This window comes from Vulpes lagopus, chromosome X (genome assembly GCF_018345385.1).
Source record: "Vulpes lagopus strain Blue_001 chromosome X, ASM1834538v1, whole genome shotgun sequence".
Classification (NCBI taxonomy): Eukaryota; Metazoa; Chordata; class Mammalia; order Carnivora; family Canidae; genus Vulpes; species Vulpes lagopus.
The window spans coordinates 9,026,057-9,041,310 of NC_054848.1; the positions used below are offsets into that span (position 1 = coordinate 9,026,057).

Genomic DNA, 15,254 nt, shown 5'->3' on the forward strand with positions numbered 1-15,254 from the left:
ATTCGATTGACTTGGGCATTCCTGTTTTCTTTTGTTTGATTTAGTCTGGTAAATCAAGCAATACTATCCAAAAGAGAATTATGTGAATTGCTTGTTTTAACATACACACTTACTCGTTCACTCACTCATAGATTCCTAGTTCTAACCCAGACCTCCAAAATCATAATTTATAGGGTGTGGTAATCTTTATAGTTACCAAATGATGTGAGGCTATTCTTACCAGGTAAATTTGGGAAATAGAAAAACCCCTACATCATGACTCCTTGTTATGCCCCTGTCATGACCACAGACACCTGAGGAGGATGGGTAGTTTGGTTTCAGTCTAGTCAGGGAGCTGAGGATGCTTCATAGCACATCACGGACTCTGTGAGAGTTGTATTTGGTCCCACTAGTAGGTGAGGGCAAATTGTAAGGATTTTGGGCTTTGCTACTTTACTTCCATGGATAAGTTGTCTTCTTTGATTGTGGAAGAGAATCTGGGTATTCAATTATTTGAGGCGCTAGCACAGAGTTTGCAGATGAAATATAGCATGTCTAGTCAAATTTGAATTTCATAGAAGTGATGAATCCATTTTTTAGTATATATAACCCCCCAATATTATGTGAGATTTTCTTATGCAAAGAATTTGTTTTTTATATGAAATTCTCATAGCACTTGACATCCTGTGTTTATAGTCGGCAAATCTGGCATCCCTAGGGTGGAGAACAGTCGTCTTCTTTTTTTTAATATTTTATTTATTTATTCATGAGAGACACAGAGACAGAGGCAAAGACACAGGCAGAGGGAGAAGTTGACTTCCTGCGGGGAGCCCAATGTGGGACTCGATCCCAGGACCCCGGGATCACACCCTGAGCCAAAGGCAGATGTTCCACCACTGAGCCACCCAGGCATCCCAGGGAACTCTACTTTTATAAGCACAGGCCCATCTTCTCCTCTCCAAGATGCTAACTCTTTGCATCCCTGGTGGAAAAGAGTGATCTTTCAGCAATTCCGGGATGAAGAAATGTCTGAGTGGAAGAGAGTTTCAGGAAGACACAGAGGTTGGAGCCCGGAAAGGAGTCCCTAGTAAAGGGAGCACAAACTCCGCTTACAAGGCTACATCTTGTTGGGTCCAGCAATCTCAGAGAAACAGGAGCAAAATCCTTCTATAATTATGACCCTTGTCCTTGATTTGTCTTAAGACCCTTATGTTTAGATACTTAGGGTGCTCTTTTTCATTCTTCATGCACTTTTAATTTGCTACATTCCATGTATTTTATGTCAGCACATTAAAAGACAAATTATTTGATTTTTTTTGTATCAGCTAATGTCCTATTACTGAACTAACATTTGTAAATTTCTCTAGTATTAGCACTTCATTTGGTGTTTTATGACAAAAGACTTTATTGGAATACATCTTCATGAACTGTTGTTTTCTTCTTACTGAACATACTGTACAGGAGAGAATGTACTTTATAATAAAATTCAGGCATTCTAGGGGCTCCTGTGTGGCTCCGTCCATTAAGTGTCTGCCTTGGGCTCTGATCATGATGTAAGGGTCCTGGGAGGGAGCCTGCTTGTCCCCCTCCCTCGGCCTCTCCCCCAGCTGGTGCCCTCTTGCTCTCTCTTGCTCTCCCTCTCTCTCAAATAAATAAATAAAATCTTAAAAAAAAATTCAGGCCTTCTAATACCGTATTTTACACGTTAATTACATTAGGAAGCCTGTATCTTGTTTTAGTGATTTAGACTCTGGTGGCTGTGACCCATGAAAGAGAAGGATACCTAAAAGAGGAGAGTGTTTTTAGTAAGTTAGCCCTCTCTGGCATCAATGAACATGAACTTTCTGATACGTGCGTAACTTAGTCATCCAGTATAAATAGTTGCATTCTCTACATGAACAGTGTTTTGCTAGAGTATTTCTTCTGTTACCTCTTACTATCCTGTTGCTTTTGGGAGACTTTTCAATAACAGGATATGGTGTGTTCCTCCCACCAAGGGCTTGTGCTCTTGGTCTAACCTGAGAAAGGTCTCCAAATGCATTCTTTGCTACTTCGGGGAAATTGGCATTTAGTTTTTCTTGCCATGGGGTGGCGAATTCATGTGTTCTCTAACTGTAGGGAAGCAGCCCGTTTTTATAAAACCTGCAGAGGAAGTTACCACTGCTGACTTTTGGGCAAAGAAGAGGAACAGAAACTGTTGCCCTTGTCTTTTCTGTTAATAATGAACAAGAATGTTCCTGGGCCAAGAATGAATCCTATGGTGGGATTTTCTTCAGTTTGCCCGATCTGTAGTAGATTTGTGACCTTTGCTCCCCACACCTCTTGAAGGAGGTGGGCAACCTGAAAGGAAGTTGATAAAACAGCCACAAACTTGGTTTAAATTATGCAAAATAATTCCCGTCTAGAAATCTTACCGGAAATGGGCTTGTTTCACCGGTAGAGACTTGTTGCCTTAAGAGCAAATGTCTACATTGGGTGGGAGGTGGGGTTGAGTTGCCCTGTGTTCAGGGGAATTAAATGTTGCCTCCTTTTAGGAAAGCTAACATCCAGTCTTCGGATGCTTGCTGCAGGGGCCAGCCCCTGGCTAGGGAGAGCTGCCACTTTCACTTGTGCATATTGTGGGTGTTGTACCTGGTGTCCCCTAAAATGCTCCTGGGTGCTATACACAGATCCTGAGTGCGATGCCCTGGAAATGTTAGCATGGCTCTGCCCCCCACATTTCCTGACCCCAGTTTGCAATCTGCAAGTGCCTGGAAGATCTCCTAGGCCATCCAGAAATTCACATTGGGTGGGTGGACCAATGATGAAAGATGTTGGTCAATCCCAAATCGCTACTTCATATTTCCTCTTATGATTTTGCTCTGAAGCAATTTTGGTTGTGTTGAGCAAACAGAAGTCCTGAAGGTCCTCGGTGTAGAGGGAATGCAGGCTTCTAGAAAGTTTACATCTACACCTTGATATTGTGTGTGATAACTATTTATCTGCCACTCTTCTTAATGTCTGGTATCAGGAATGTGTAATGTCATGGAATGTGTGCAAAAATTTTGTTCAAAATGTGTATTGTGTCCTTAATAAATTTATTTAATCTTTTCTGAGCCATTCGTTGTTTCCTCTTCTCTAAAATGGAACACATTAATGGAATACACGTACTTACTCATGTGGTGTCTGTGAGGAAGGAAGGAAAGAAGGAGGATAGTGTAAGGAAAACTGATGAGCATGGTACCTACAGTAAAACCACTCATTATATTTATTCATTTAATCAGCTGAGGATTTAGCTCACAGGTGAATGGTGCAAATCCTATAGTCCTTCTGGAGTCTGTCCCAGAAGAAATGTTCAGGTGTCAGGTATAATGATATTTTTCTTTTTTTTTTTTTTCTAGCCACAGGACGAAGTCTTCTGGCTGGCCACCTCCCTCAGGAACCTGGGGCTTGAACCAGGTGCCACCCTATGGATGGGAGATGACTGCGAACCGGGATGGCCGAGACTGCTTCATCAAGTAGGTAGAGCTAATGGCTTAAACTGTGATATCTTCTCCATCTTCTGTGTCTCTATTTCCGACCTTGACTCAGAGAATTAACATACTTATATTCGTAGGCCATTAATCAAAGTGCTTAATCTCCTCTGACTTGTATGTCTTGTGACATGCTGTTGCTTCAGAGTTGGTCACATGCCCTGTTAGGCTGATAGTTCTTGGTACAGTAAGGTAATTCCGGGAAAGAGCAAAAGTGTTCATTAGTCAATCCAAGGCCAGTTGTCCCCACTGGAGGAGTGTCATTTCAATTGCCTTGTAGAAATGGTCAAGACAGAGATGTTACTGGGTCATTCATTATAAAAAACATGAGCTAACAGGATTATATGTGTTCCTTTTGCTGACATTGGCTAAGATTTTGGACTTGTGTGGTGCGTTTTTTATTTTTTAATGGGATAAAATGTATGTAATGTAATGGTAAATTTTTTTTTTTAACATTTTAACCATTTGGGAGCGTACAGTTCTGACACTTAACTACATTCAGAACATTGTAAAACTGTTAATCGCTCTCCATTTCTCAAACTTTATCATCATGCCCAACAGAAACTCTGTTGAAAACTACCTTCCCATTCCCCTGCTCCCTCTGGTAAGCTCTATTTTACTTTCTTTCTGTAGGAATCTACCTATTGTAGATATCTAAGTGAAATCAAGTATTTGTTCTTCTGCGAATAGCTCATTTCACATAGCACAATGTCCTCAGCATTGATCCGTGGTGTGGTTTATATAACAATTTCCTTCCTTTTCAAGGCTGAATAATGTTCCATTGTACATATTCCATTTTACGGATAGCCCTTGTTTGTGTAACCATTCATCTCTCAATGGAAATGTGGGTTGTCTGTACCTTTCGGATCTTAGGAATAATTCTGCTGTGACCGTTGCTTTGTAAGTATCTGTTTGAGAGCCTGCTTCTAATTCTTATGGGTATACACTTAGCAGTGTAATCACTGGATTTATGTTTACTGTTTGGGTAAAGAGTTTTGGAGGAATCAGTGGTTGTAGTTCTCTGGTTTTTTGCAATTGTCTGAGATGAGTTTTCATATTGCACTTTTCAAAAAAGGAAGTGTCCACCCTGCTTTCTTTTACAACCTATGTGGAATATTCTTAAGTATGAGGATTTTTAAAATAACTTTTAGACCAGCAAGCATGTCCGATCCTAACCGAACACAATTGAGTTGATACTGAACACCAAGGGAAACATTGTTCAGACCACAGCTGCATTGCATTTCTTTGTTCTTGTCAATCTGCCTGTGGACTGATAAGCAAACAGGGCTACTCGGAGGTGGAGTTTCTCATTTATAAAGATAAAATTATTCCTCAAGATTATTTTTTGGGATTTGGTCTTTGCATAGCTCAGCACCTCCACATGATTACGGGAATGATCTGTGTGGAAAACATATGAACGTTGTGCTTAGATTTCCAGTCTTTGTCACTCAAATCTCACCTCTCGAATTTCCTGTAATGGGGAGAGCAGCTCTCTTCAGAGTACAATTTGTTACTGATGGCCTGGCCTTTTGGGAAGTTTCAAGTTGCCCTTGAACATGACCCACTACAGGGAGCCTGTGGGCAATGGTCTTCTAGCTCTTCATGGCTTTCTTGAGGATGTGATACCATAGAAACTACTCTGGGATTGGCCATGGGAGTAAAATCTCCCCAAAAGCTCAAAGACTGGAAGAAAGACCAACAATTTTGCTTATATCCTCGATTCTGAGTTGTTCACTTTGAACAGTTTACCAAGTGCTTTCTATTGCTGAAAAGATGTTATTTTGTCATATTGTGCTATTTTATAGCATGGTTATGAATTCATGCAGTTGGCTCAGTTCAGGTGGCCTAGATGCTTTGACTCAAAACAATAAGAATTTCTGTCAAAGAAATGCACTTTCTAAAAGATTCAGATTATAAATGTATTGAGGTATATGTTAGACTTTTTCAAGAAAATGAATTTTTCTTTTTCCTTGGATTGGGGCTCCCATACATTCCAAACCATTTGATCAATAGATAAAAACCCAAACCAAGGCCTGTTGTTTGTAGATGCCAGGTGTCCCAGCTCGTTCTAGCCACATGCATTTCTCTTTGTATTCTTGACATTTTTAAGGGCAAACCCAGGTGTGAATGTAACATTTACACTGGCCTACTGTCAGCTCTTAAAACCTATAAGAATAAAGCAGCAACTTCATAGAGAAAGCTACACAGATTACTGAATAGCAACATTAAAAACCGTTGTTACCAGTCCCACTTTTCCCAATCTGTAAGATTTTTTTTAAGTACGTATGTATGTATGTATGTATGTATTTGAGACGGAAGGAGAATCATCATAAGTGCCTGAGCTGGGATAGGTGCAGAGGGAGAGAGAATCTCATGCTGACTCCCTGCTGTGCACAGAGCCTGATGCAGGGGTCAATCTCAGGAACCCAAGTTCATGATCTGAGCTGAAATCAAGAGTTGGCCGCTCAACATACTGAGCCACCCATGTGCCCCTAAATCTGTAGGATTTTTTTAGTGGAAAAGTAAGTTTCCACAGTTCTCTCAGACTCATTGTTTTCAGATGTGAAGAACAGTACTTTTTTCAAAAGTGTTTGTTCTTTATCACTAGTGAGTTTTATAATGAATATCATCCTGATGGGTCTTTTTTTTTTTTCTTATCTACTGAGTACTGTCGATTACAAAGAAATACTCTAATTACTCAGGTTTCTGTGGAGCTCTAGTTTGCAGTGTGGAGTATTTATCTACTCATTAGTTTTGTAAGTTAAAAGAACAATTTGAAAATTAAGCTGCGACTAGTAATTAGCACCTTTGCATTTAATTTCTCACTCTTTTACATATTCTCTTTGAAAGATGTTAGATCTCTTCTTTTTTTATCTTCTCTTAGGATCTAAATGGTATCTCATATCAGACAATTGGTTTTGATGGTGGCATAACTACTTTCAAGTTATTAATGAAGCTATGGGAAGATCCAGGCTTCCCTTGTTCAAAGTTAGGGTCTCCTAGCTCAATAATGAGCTAATTCTATCTTGATGATTCCTTTAGAACACAGCCGAGGGAAGTTAAATGTGTTTAAATTTCATCTTCCTTTTCCCATCCCCAATTATTTAGAGTAGAACCAATACCTGATATTTGATTTAAAAAAACTGGTAATACATAAAGTTTAAAAAAGACTTTAATGTCATTATGCACATATTTAGTGCCCATTTGTATAGTATTATATGTTCTGTAGACTACTGTTTATCAACGTTTGCTGCACATTGAAATAGCTTCAGGAGCAGTAAAAAATCCTGATGTCTTATTGTCTTAGTCTCCTTGGGCCTTTATAATGAACTGTGAAAGAGTGGGTGGCTGAAATACAGAACTTTATTTCTCACAGTGCTAGAGTCTGTGAAATCCAAGATCAGTGGGCTAGTGGCTCAGCTGTTGAGCCTCGGCCTTTCCCTCAGGGTGTGATCCCTGGTCTTGGATCAGTCCCGCATTGGGCTCCTTGCAGGGAGCCTGCTTCTCTCTATGTGTATGTTTATGCTTCTCTCATGAATAAATAAATTTTAAAAAATAAAATAAAAAAAGAAAAGGACAACAGTTGTTGGTATTGTCAGAAAAATATGAAATACATTTGTTTGAGCAACTGAGAATATTCTTTAAGAATTACGGGAGATGTCAAAGAAGAGTTGGTCAAAAAAAAGAATTGGTCAGTTTCCTATTATTACCATTTAAGCCAGGGGAAATGAGAAATTCGGATAGGAAGAGAGAAACTGGACTGGAAGGAAAGTCTCAGGAAAGAATGTCCTTTTAAGAATGAGTGAGAGAGCCAGAAATGGAAGGAAAGAGAAAGAAGTATAAAGAATTTGATGTGCACTGCCATGCTTGCTATAAGAACAGCATCAATAAATAAGAGTTGTTCGTGTGGTTGTGGCTGTCGATGCATAAAGCTTAGATAGAGTTGTAGATAGAAATATTGATATTGGGACGCCTGGGTGGCTCAGTGGTTTAGCGCCTGCCTTTGGCTCGGGTTGTGATCCTGGAGTCTCAGGATCAAGTCCTGCATCGGGCTCCCTGTGTGGAGCCTGCTTCTCCCTCTCCCTGTGTCTCTGCCTCTCTCTCTCTTTCTATCTCTCTCTCTGTGTGTGTGTGTGTCTCTCATGAATAAATTTAAAAAATCTTTTTAAAAAAGAAATATTGATATTACCATAGCTCTTGATTCAGATACAGATGTAGTTGTGGATATAGGTATAAATGGATATAGAAGATACATATATGTATGTGTGCATATAGGACAGTACATATAGAGGAGTATAACCTTGTCTGCCCAGGAGCGTCCTGGTTTATGAGTATTGCTCTGACATAATTAACGGACAGCACCTCCTTTTCCTCTTCATATGATCTAATTTTGGATAAAGCAAGTTTAGAAAATCATTGCAAGACCAAAGATTTCATTAAACCATGACAACCGACCTGAGAGATAGTGAGCTACATTGGGGAATTGACTTTTTGAGAAAAAGGTGAGATTCACTGTAACTGAGATTGCCACATCCTCTGGATAGTCAGAGTAGAATTTGTTCCACATCATCAGACTATAAAGCCTCACTTGTCTGTGCTTTGTAATGGAGTCTAATGCATGTTAAGCCTCCCATATTCCATAGCCTTCATCACCACCCCTGGAATCACCCAGCCCTATTAAAGTGTGTCCAGCTCTACTCACCTCCACCTTTCCCTGGCTTACCCTCCCCATTCAGCATCATTTGAAATGGCCCATCCACCTGGTCATCTGGTCATGCGCTTCCTTGAAAAGCACTCCCTGCCCCAGCCAACATGCCTCCACCAAACATTTATTGAACACAAGTGTATGCTGAGGATACCGAGATTAGTAAGACAATGTCTTACCTTTTATGATCTTAGAGTATGGTGCAAGCGATAGGCGTGCCATCATTCTCAACTGTGCAAGGTCTGTTTAACTTCCTCAGAGACATAAAATATATGTCATAGATACTAGGGAGCACTGTGTGTTCCTAATACACCATTTTTTCATTAAACGGAGTAAAAACACTCTCGTTGGCCTGTGCAAGTGGGGAGGATTCGTGTAAAAAAAAATGTCCTTCATAAATTTGGAACTTTGGCTTTTGAGGATTGAACAGAAAATTAAAACATGGTCAAAATAAATATTAGAACACTGTTGGCAAGATAGATGTTTATGAACAGCCAGCCCAGTTGGAGTCTGGGGATAGCAATCGGGGGCGGGAAAGGAGACTGGAGGGTCATTGCAAAAATACATGCCCTGATTTTTCAAGTTCTACATTTGAGAACCTTGCTTTTTTTTCCCCCTTCTTCTTCTTTTCTTTTTTTCTCCTCTTCTTTTTTGGCCTGTTGGATTTCTGGATACCTTCACCCTGTGAGTCTACAAAAAGTAGCCCTGCTTGCTTATTGGACAAGACACACTGTTCTATTACTCTGCCAGCAATTCCCATGGTGGGCAATTAAACTGAGTCACTATCTTCTGAATGCAAGAGAGTTCAGTCCCGAATCCTGAATAGTGGAGATTCATAATGAGATGTGGAAACTTCCACTTTGTTCTCCAGTGTGGACATTGCCAGTCTTGGGAGTAGTTTAGGCATTCCCATCTTCTAGCCAGTCCAGTGGTCAGTGTGAAATGCATTTTTGACTTATCTAGCTCCAGAAAAGTATAATCTAAGGAAATTTAATCAGATTATGTCTTCCATCTCTCAGTTTTATTAATAACTACAAGCAGAATAGTCAAGTCACCATGATCAGTTTTATTAATAACTACAAGCAGAATAGTCAAGTCACCATTATCATGGAATAGAGAAATAGCAAATCCTTACCCCATCCTTCAGCTGGAGCCACAGAGTATTTTCCCTAGGCTTTACCTAGTATAATTCAAATATCCCCAACAAGTCACAAGCAACTGATTATTCACAAGTATTATATGGTTCTCTTAAGGTTATTTTTGAGGTGTTTTTCCCTTGATTTTCACCCCAAGATTTCATAAGAGAGTCTGGCTCATATTCTGTGGATAAATCCCTCCATTTCTCTCTCATCAGTTTTTTTTAAACCTTTTCCTTTTGTAAAAAATTAAAGTTGTAAAGTTGGATTTGGATATTGGCGGTAGCACCCACTATCCCCTGTATTATTTTCATATTTGAAATAGACATCAGTTTCCTGCTTCATCAATCCGACATTATTAATAGACATCCAACAAAGGACAAATGGATCTGAGTGATTACATAAGTTGTCACCCTTTGATTCTGGGAATGAAATGCAAAAGTTTTTTGTGGAAATTGAAAGGTGTGCCAAGGATGGAAATAGGAGAGATTTATTTGAGTTGGGTTGCTATATTATTTTGTGACTTTTTAACTGTAGAAAGAGTTACAAATTGGCATTATGTTAGAAAAGAAGCAGTTTGCCTCATTTTTTGTGTTTGTGATGAAGAATTCTTAAATAAAACATATTGCTTCCAAGCATACACAATGAATTCTTCATAAAATGCAAATAATTGCCTCATGGCAAAAGCAAATGCCATTGAGTTAAATGAGTTCCTGAGGATCCCAAGCATCCATTTAAGCGAGGGAGGTATATTATAATTTTGGAATTGGAGGAACAAAGTAAAAGTGATAATATCATTACATGCAATGAAAGGTAATTACGTCCTGTCAACGCACCAGCTTCCCTGGTTGAACGTTAGGGGCTGTTTATTCCCTTCATTGGAGCAGATTTGTTTTCTTTTGGATCTGACAAAGCACCTATCTGCTGAGTTAATAATTACTGCTCCCAGCTGGAAGGTACGTTTGCAGAGTTGATGGAAGAGCTTTGAAAAGTAAGGCTCTGAAATGACTCTATCATTCCTGTTCTAACTTGGCATATGGCAAAAAGAGCTGCGCTACACAGTCTTCTCCTGTATCAGAGTCTGTTTCCATTTTCTTGTGTATTTGCTCTAGAAATGTGGCTGGTTTACTTAATGTGTCCATCTCTCTTGTATAAACCCCTCAAACCCCTGGCTTTTTTTTTTTTTTTTTTTTTGGTCTAGGAAGCCAAAGAATCTAAAGGTTTTGTCGTTATCTGAATTACCTTGGGCCACTTAACTACAGAGAGTTGGCTTTTGCCCGCTTAAGGGAGCTGTGGACAGCAGGCAAGGTGGTGAACAAGATCCATTCCTTCTTCTCCTGAATTTTCTTTTTTTTTTGCAGCCTCTAGGGATATACATGAATTGGGTCACAGAGGCCATTTAGGATCACAGGGACAGCCAAACCATGAAAAAGAGAAGCACCTGGGTGACCAGGTTTCTGTCACAGCCTGTAATTGAAATACTAGCTTGAGGCTGCTACCACCTCTTGATTCTTTTGAGTGGCCTTTGGAGCTCTTCTTTCTGGATTGAGCCAACCCTTGCAGAGAGCAATTTTGATGTCCTCGCCTAAGGCTGGGGCACAGGCAGGAAATTTTGGCCTCTGCCAAATGCCAACTGGCGGCTGTGGGTGTTTTTGCCAAGTAAATCGGCTGAACTGAAGAGGACATAGTATCACCCTTGTGGCAGGTGTCTTTATGTCTGCACTCCTACAGAAGAGGAGAGGAGGGCTGAATATACAGTGTCTCGCTGCGGTGCTCTAGGGGACCGAGACCCCACTCCCTGCCAAGCCCTTGTCTTCTATTGCTTCTCAAAGCCTGAATAACACCTTGTTATCAATGGCCATTTTCTGGAGGAGAGTCTCTCCATTGCAGCACTGGTGAGCTGTGGCATTACTTTTCTATGCCGGTGGACACACCGATCAGCCTGAGTCAAGAGTAGGCATATCTCTTGGTTGTTTCATGGAGCGTGCCACTCACCTGCCCCAGGAGCTCATGGTTGACAATAGCAGTTCAGACTGTGATGGCCAGGAGAGACTCTCTAAGAAGACTAGTTGATCTTAAAGGGTACTGGTCAGTACAAAGGGCCGACCCCAGAATTGTCAGCACCCGTTGCCAAATGAAAACGGAGTCCCCTTCCTCAAAAAACAAGATAAACATGCTCAGGAAGCTCCTAAAATCTACAGGTTTTCCCTTTCCTTCGTGCTCTGCAAATATTTCATAATTTTGTATTGGCCATTTAACACCATTCTAAGAAGTTAAAATTAAAAGTTTGAATTATTATCATGGGTATTATTGATCATCCTTCTATGGTACAAAGTGAGCTTTGTATGCAAATATAAGGGCTTTTTGCTCAATATGCAGAATTGGTGAAGTTACACGATTTGTATCTCATAGCTTATACATTTTATACCTTTTGCATTCCAACCTGGAAAGTCAAACTGGTACACAAAACTAATTTCACTTCTTGGCGTGAATGCACTCTAGCAAAGCTCCCTACTTTTGGCTTACTATTGGGCACAGTAGAATTGAAAGTAAAAGGAACTATGTTTTGTCCTATCATTCGCTTTTCTTCTGTCATCATTTTCAGTAGGTTGATGGCCAATCCAGGGAAGGAAGACAAGTCAGAAAGGATAGGACAAGATTGCTTGATCATTCATGTTTCTTTGACGAGTAAAGATTGATTAACCTTCAGCCCCCACCTCTTGATTTTTGTTTCTTAACATTTTTTTCAATAAAGGCCAAGCAAGGAGGACAAATTGCTTCTAGCTATTGACTCGTTCAAAAAGTCATCTCTCTGCCCTGTTAAGGATGGGTTTTCTCACCAAAAGATTCACACTTTTCTTCCTCCACCCATAGCCTTTATTTCTTTGTTATTATTAGTTTATTTATTTATTCATGAGAGACACACAGAGAGGTAGAGACATAGGCAGAGGGAGAAGAAAGTTTCCCTGTGGGGTACCCGATGTGGGACTCCATCCTAGGACCGTGACCAGTCCTGATGCGGGACTTCATCCTAGGACTCCATCAAGGATCATGATCTGAGCCAAAGGCAGACACTCAACCACTGAGCCACCCAGTTGCCCCCATAGCCTCTATTTCTGTAAGCCAAGTCAGCAAACCTCTTCTGTAAAAGGCCACATAGTAAATATTCTAGGCTTTGGAAGCAATGTGATCTGTGTCACAACACAAAGCAGTGTGACTCTTCCATTGTAGTGAATGCAGCCATCATAAATATGTAAATAAATTGATGGGGTTTTTTTCTAATAACACTTCATTTACAAAAAGAAATCAGTACCCACAACGGTCCTATGGCATGTAATTGTTTCCCAAACTGTTCCCTATAATATCTTCATTTGATCCCATTCTTGTATTTCTGATTCACTATCTGATAAATGCATAAAACCCTCCCATAAAATGGGAATCTGCCATTTATTTTATGTATGACTGAAATTATGGCAGACATTGGTAAAGTGACTTTTCTGAGGTTGTATTATGAGTAATGCAAACTTCCATGGTGTTTCTACTGTCCGCAGGAACTCCTTGCACAGCTCTAACAACCATTACCTACCTCCAAAGAGTGTGGTAGGGTTATTAACATCATCAAAACCCAACAGAGAAGTAAAACCTTCCCTATGTGAATATCGTGGCTCCCCCTCCCTTGTGATGGGGGCTGAGGGAAAGGAGTGTGCTGATCACAGGCTTTGCAGCTGCGCCCACCAACACCCAGCACCTTTGTGGGAGGGGCTGTAGGGGAGGCAGTGATAGCAACAGAAACCCAGTCACAATGGAATGCCAAATGCAAGTGCAAATAATTATTAGGGATGTGAAAATTACATAGCAACTTGTTGTCACCAGTGGTCGACAGAGAAACAGCCGCATTATACTTTGAAAAAGTTAATTGTCCATAGTGTTTTGAAGTCACATTGCTCATTTTACTGGAGGAATTTTATAAAGCTCCCAAATAAAAGTCCCCAATTCATTTCTGGTGATGTTCTCCTCTAAGTTATTCTCTTGGCTTCCGTGATACCACCCCTTCCTTTTTTCTCTAAAGCCATTCCTTCTCTTATCTCCTCAGCTAGTTCTTATTTTTTAGTTCAACGATTAAAGTTCCATTTCTCGCCGTACTAAGCCTACATTTCTACTTAGAACTTCCAAAATATTAAATGGATTTATTAATTTCATTATATCGATACCATTTAATTTCAGTCCAAAAATTCCTGGAAACTCATGATGGTTCATCTGCAAATTAATCAGGGTTGGTTTTCACCACTAAGAATATTTTCTGAGCAACAGTAGCTGGTTAATAAATATTTGTTACAAAAATGTTCAGGTGTATGTATATATGAATAGATGGGTAGATGAATTAATGGATACATGAATAGAACTATTTCTTAAAGCAATATGTTTAGTAAATTGTTAGAAAAAATGATGATCGATAAGTCAATGACTTAAAATAACCTGTTAACTTTCTGCTTTAGGAAATTCACTAACAGAATTTGAACACATTGATAAAGCATATATTTCCTAATAAAACCTTGAGACCTTGATAAATCATCACATTCTGGTCACTGATTCATACCTTATTGTGTCCATTTATCAGATATTCAAAATTCAGAAGGTAATGAAGGTGAGTTTCTAGGGTAGTGTAATTACATTGTAAGGCACAGAAATTGGGTGATAAAAAACTAAAAACTCTTGGGCTAAGATCCCAGCTCTTCCTAGTACTAGTTGTGTAATGGTGGGTAATCGTTAGGTACTGTGGGCCTGGCCTCACATTTATCATTATAAAATAGTGTGTTTGAACTAGAAAACAGTACCATTTGGCAATTTAGCGAGTTACAATCAGCAGAAAACTTTTAACAAATTTAGCTTTAACTATGAAACAAATTTTTTGGTTTGTATCACTAAAACATAGCAGTAAGATGCTCATAGCCTAGAGGAGCCTAAGACGGTAGGAGTACTAAATGTGATGCCATATCCCGGATGGCATCCCAGAACAGAGAAATGACATTAGGTGTAGAACCTAAGGAAATCTGAATGAAATGTTAACTTTAATTACTAATAGTGTATCAGTATTAGTTCACTGATTGTGACAAATTTACCAGGCTACCATAAGATGTTAACATTAGTCAAAACTGAGAGTGCCAGATGAATGGGAACTCTGTAATTTTCTTTTTTTTTTTAATTCTATTTATTTATTCATGAGAGACCCAGAGAGAGAGAGAGGCAGAGACATAGGCAGAGGAAGAAGCAAGCTCTATGCAGGGAGCCCGACGTGGGACTCGATCCCAGGTCTCCAGGATCAGACCCTGGGCTGAAGGCAGCGCTAAACCACTGAGCCACCCGGGCTGCCCAAACTGTAATTTTCTATAACAGTACAAGTGTTCTACAATAAATTGGATATAAGAAATACTCACAGTGGTGGGATAACAGTCAAAGAAACTTTATGACTTCACTCTCCCACATAGAAACTGTTTCTATATGGAACACAACTTACCTTTGTGAGAGGTTTTCTAGACCAGTTAGGAAGTAATGTACCCTAACCAGTAAAAAGAAAGAAAAACTTCCAGTAACTGGGTTATTAGTTCAATTCTTGTTTTGCATCCTTGGCCATGTTCCTCCCTCTGTGTGACCTAACATTGTGCAACCAGGAAGATACCTGTGCTATGGATTCTTTCTTTCTTTCTTTCTTTCTTTCTTTCTTTCTTTCTTTCTTTTTTTTTAAAGATCTTATTTATTAATTTGACAGAAAGAGATAGAGAACACAAGTAAGCAGAGGGACAGGCAGAGGGAGAGGGAGAAGCAGGCTCCTTGCTGAGTAGGAAGCCCGATTCGGGGCTCAATCCCAGGACCCAGGGACACAAACAGTGCAGCATATCACACATCCAATGTTCTAGCTGGTTT

The 15,254-nt window shown here is 39.8% G+C and overlaps 1 protein-coding gene across 3 annotated transcripts in view; it reads left to right on the plus strand.

The window, feature by feature from the left end:
• FRMPD4 (FERM and PDZ domain containing 4) overlaps nucleotides 1-15,254 on the plus strand; it is a 562,086-nt gene that overhangs the window by 363,020 nt on the left and 183,812 nt on the right. For all 3 annotated transcript variants that reach the window (XM_041740249.1, XM_041740248.1, XM_041740251.1), the window contains exon 2: nucleotides 3,360-3,476. In XM_041740249.1, the coding sequence (XP_041596183.1) occupies nucleotides 3,360-3,476 (117 nt within the window). The remainder of the gene's footprint in view (nucleotides 1-3,359; nucleotides 3,477-15,254) is intronic.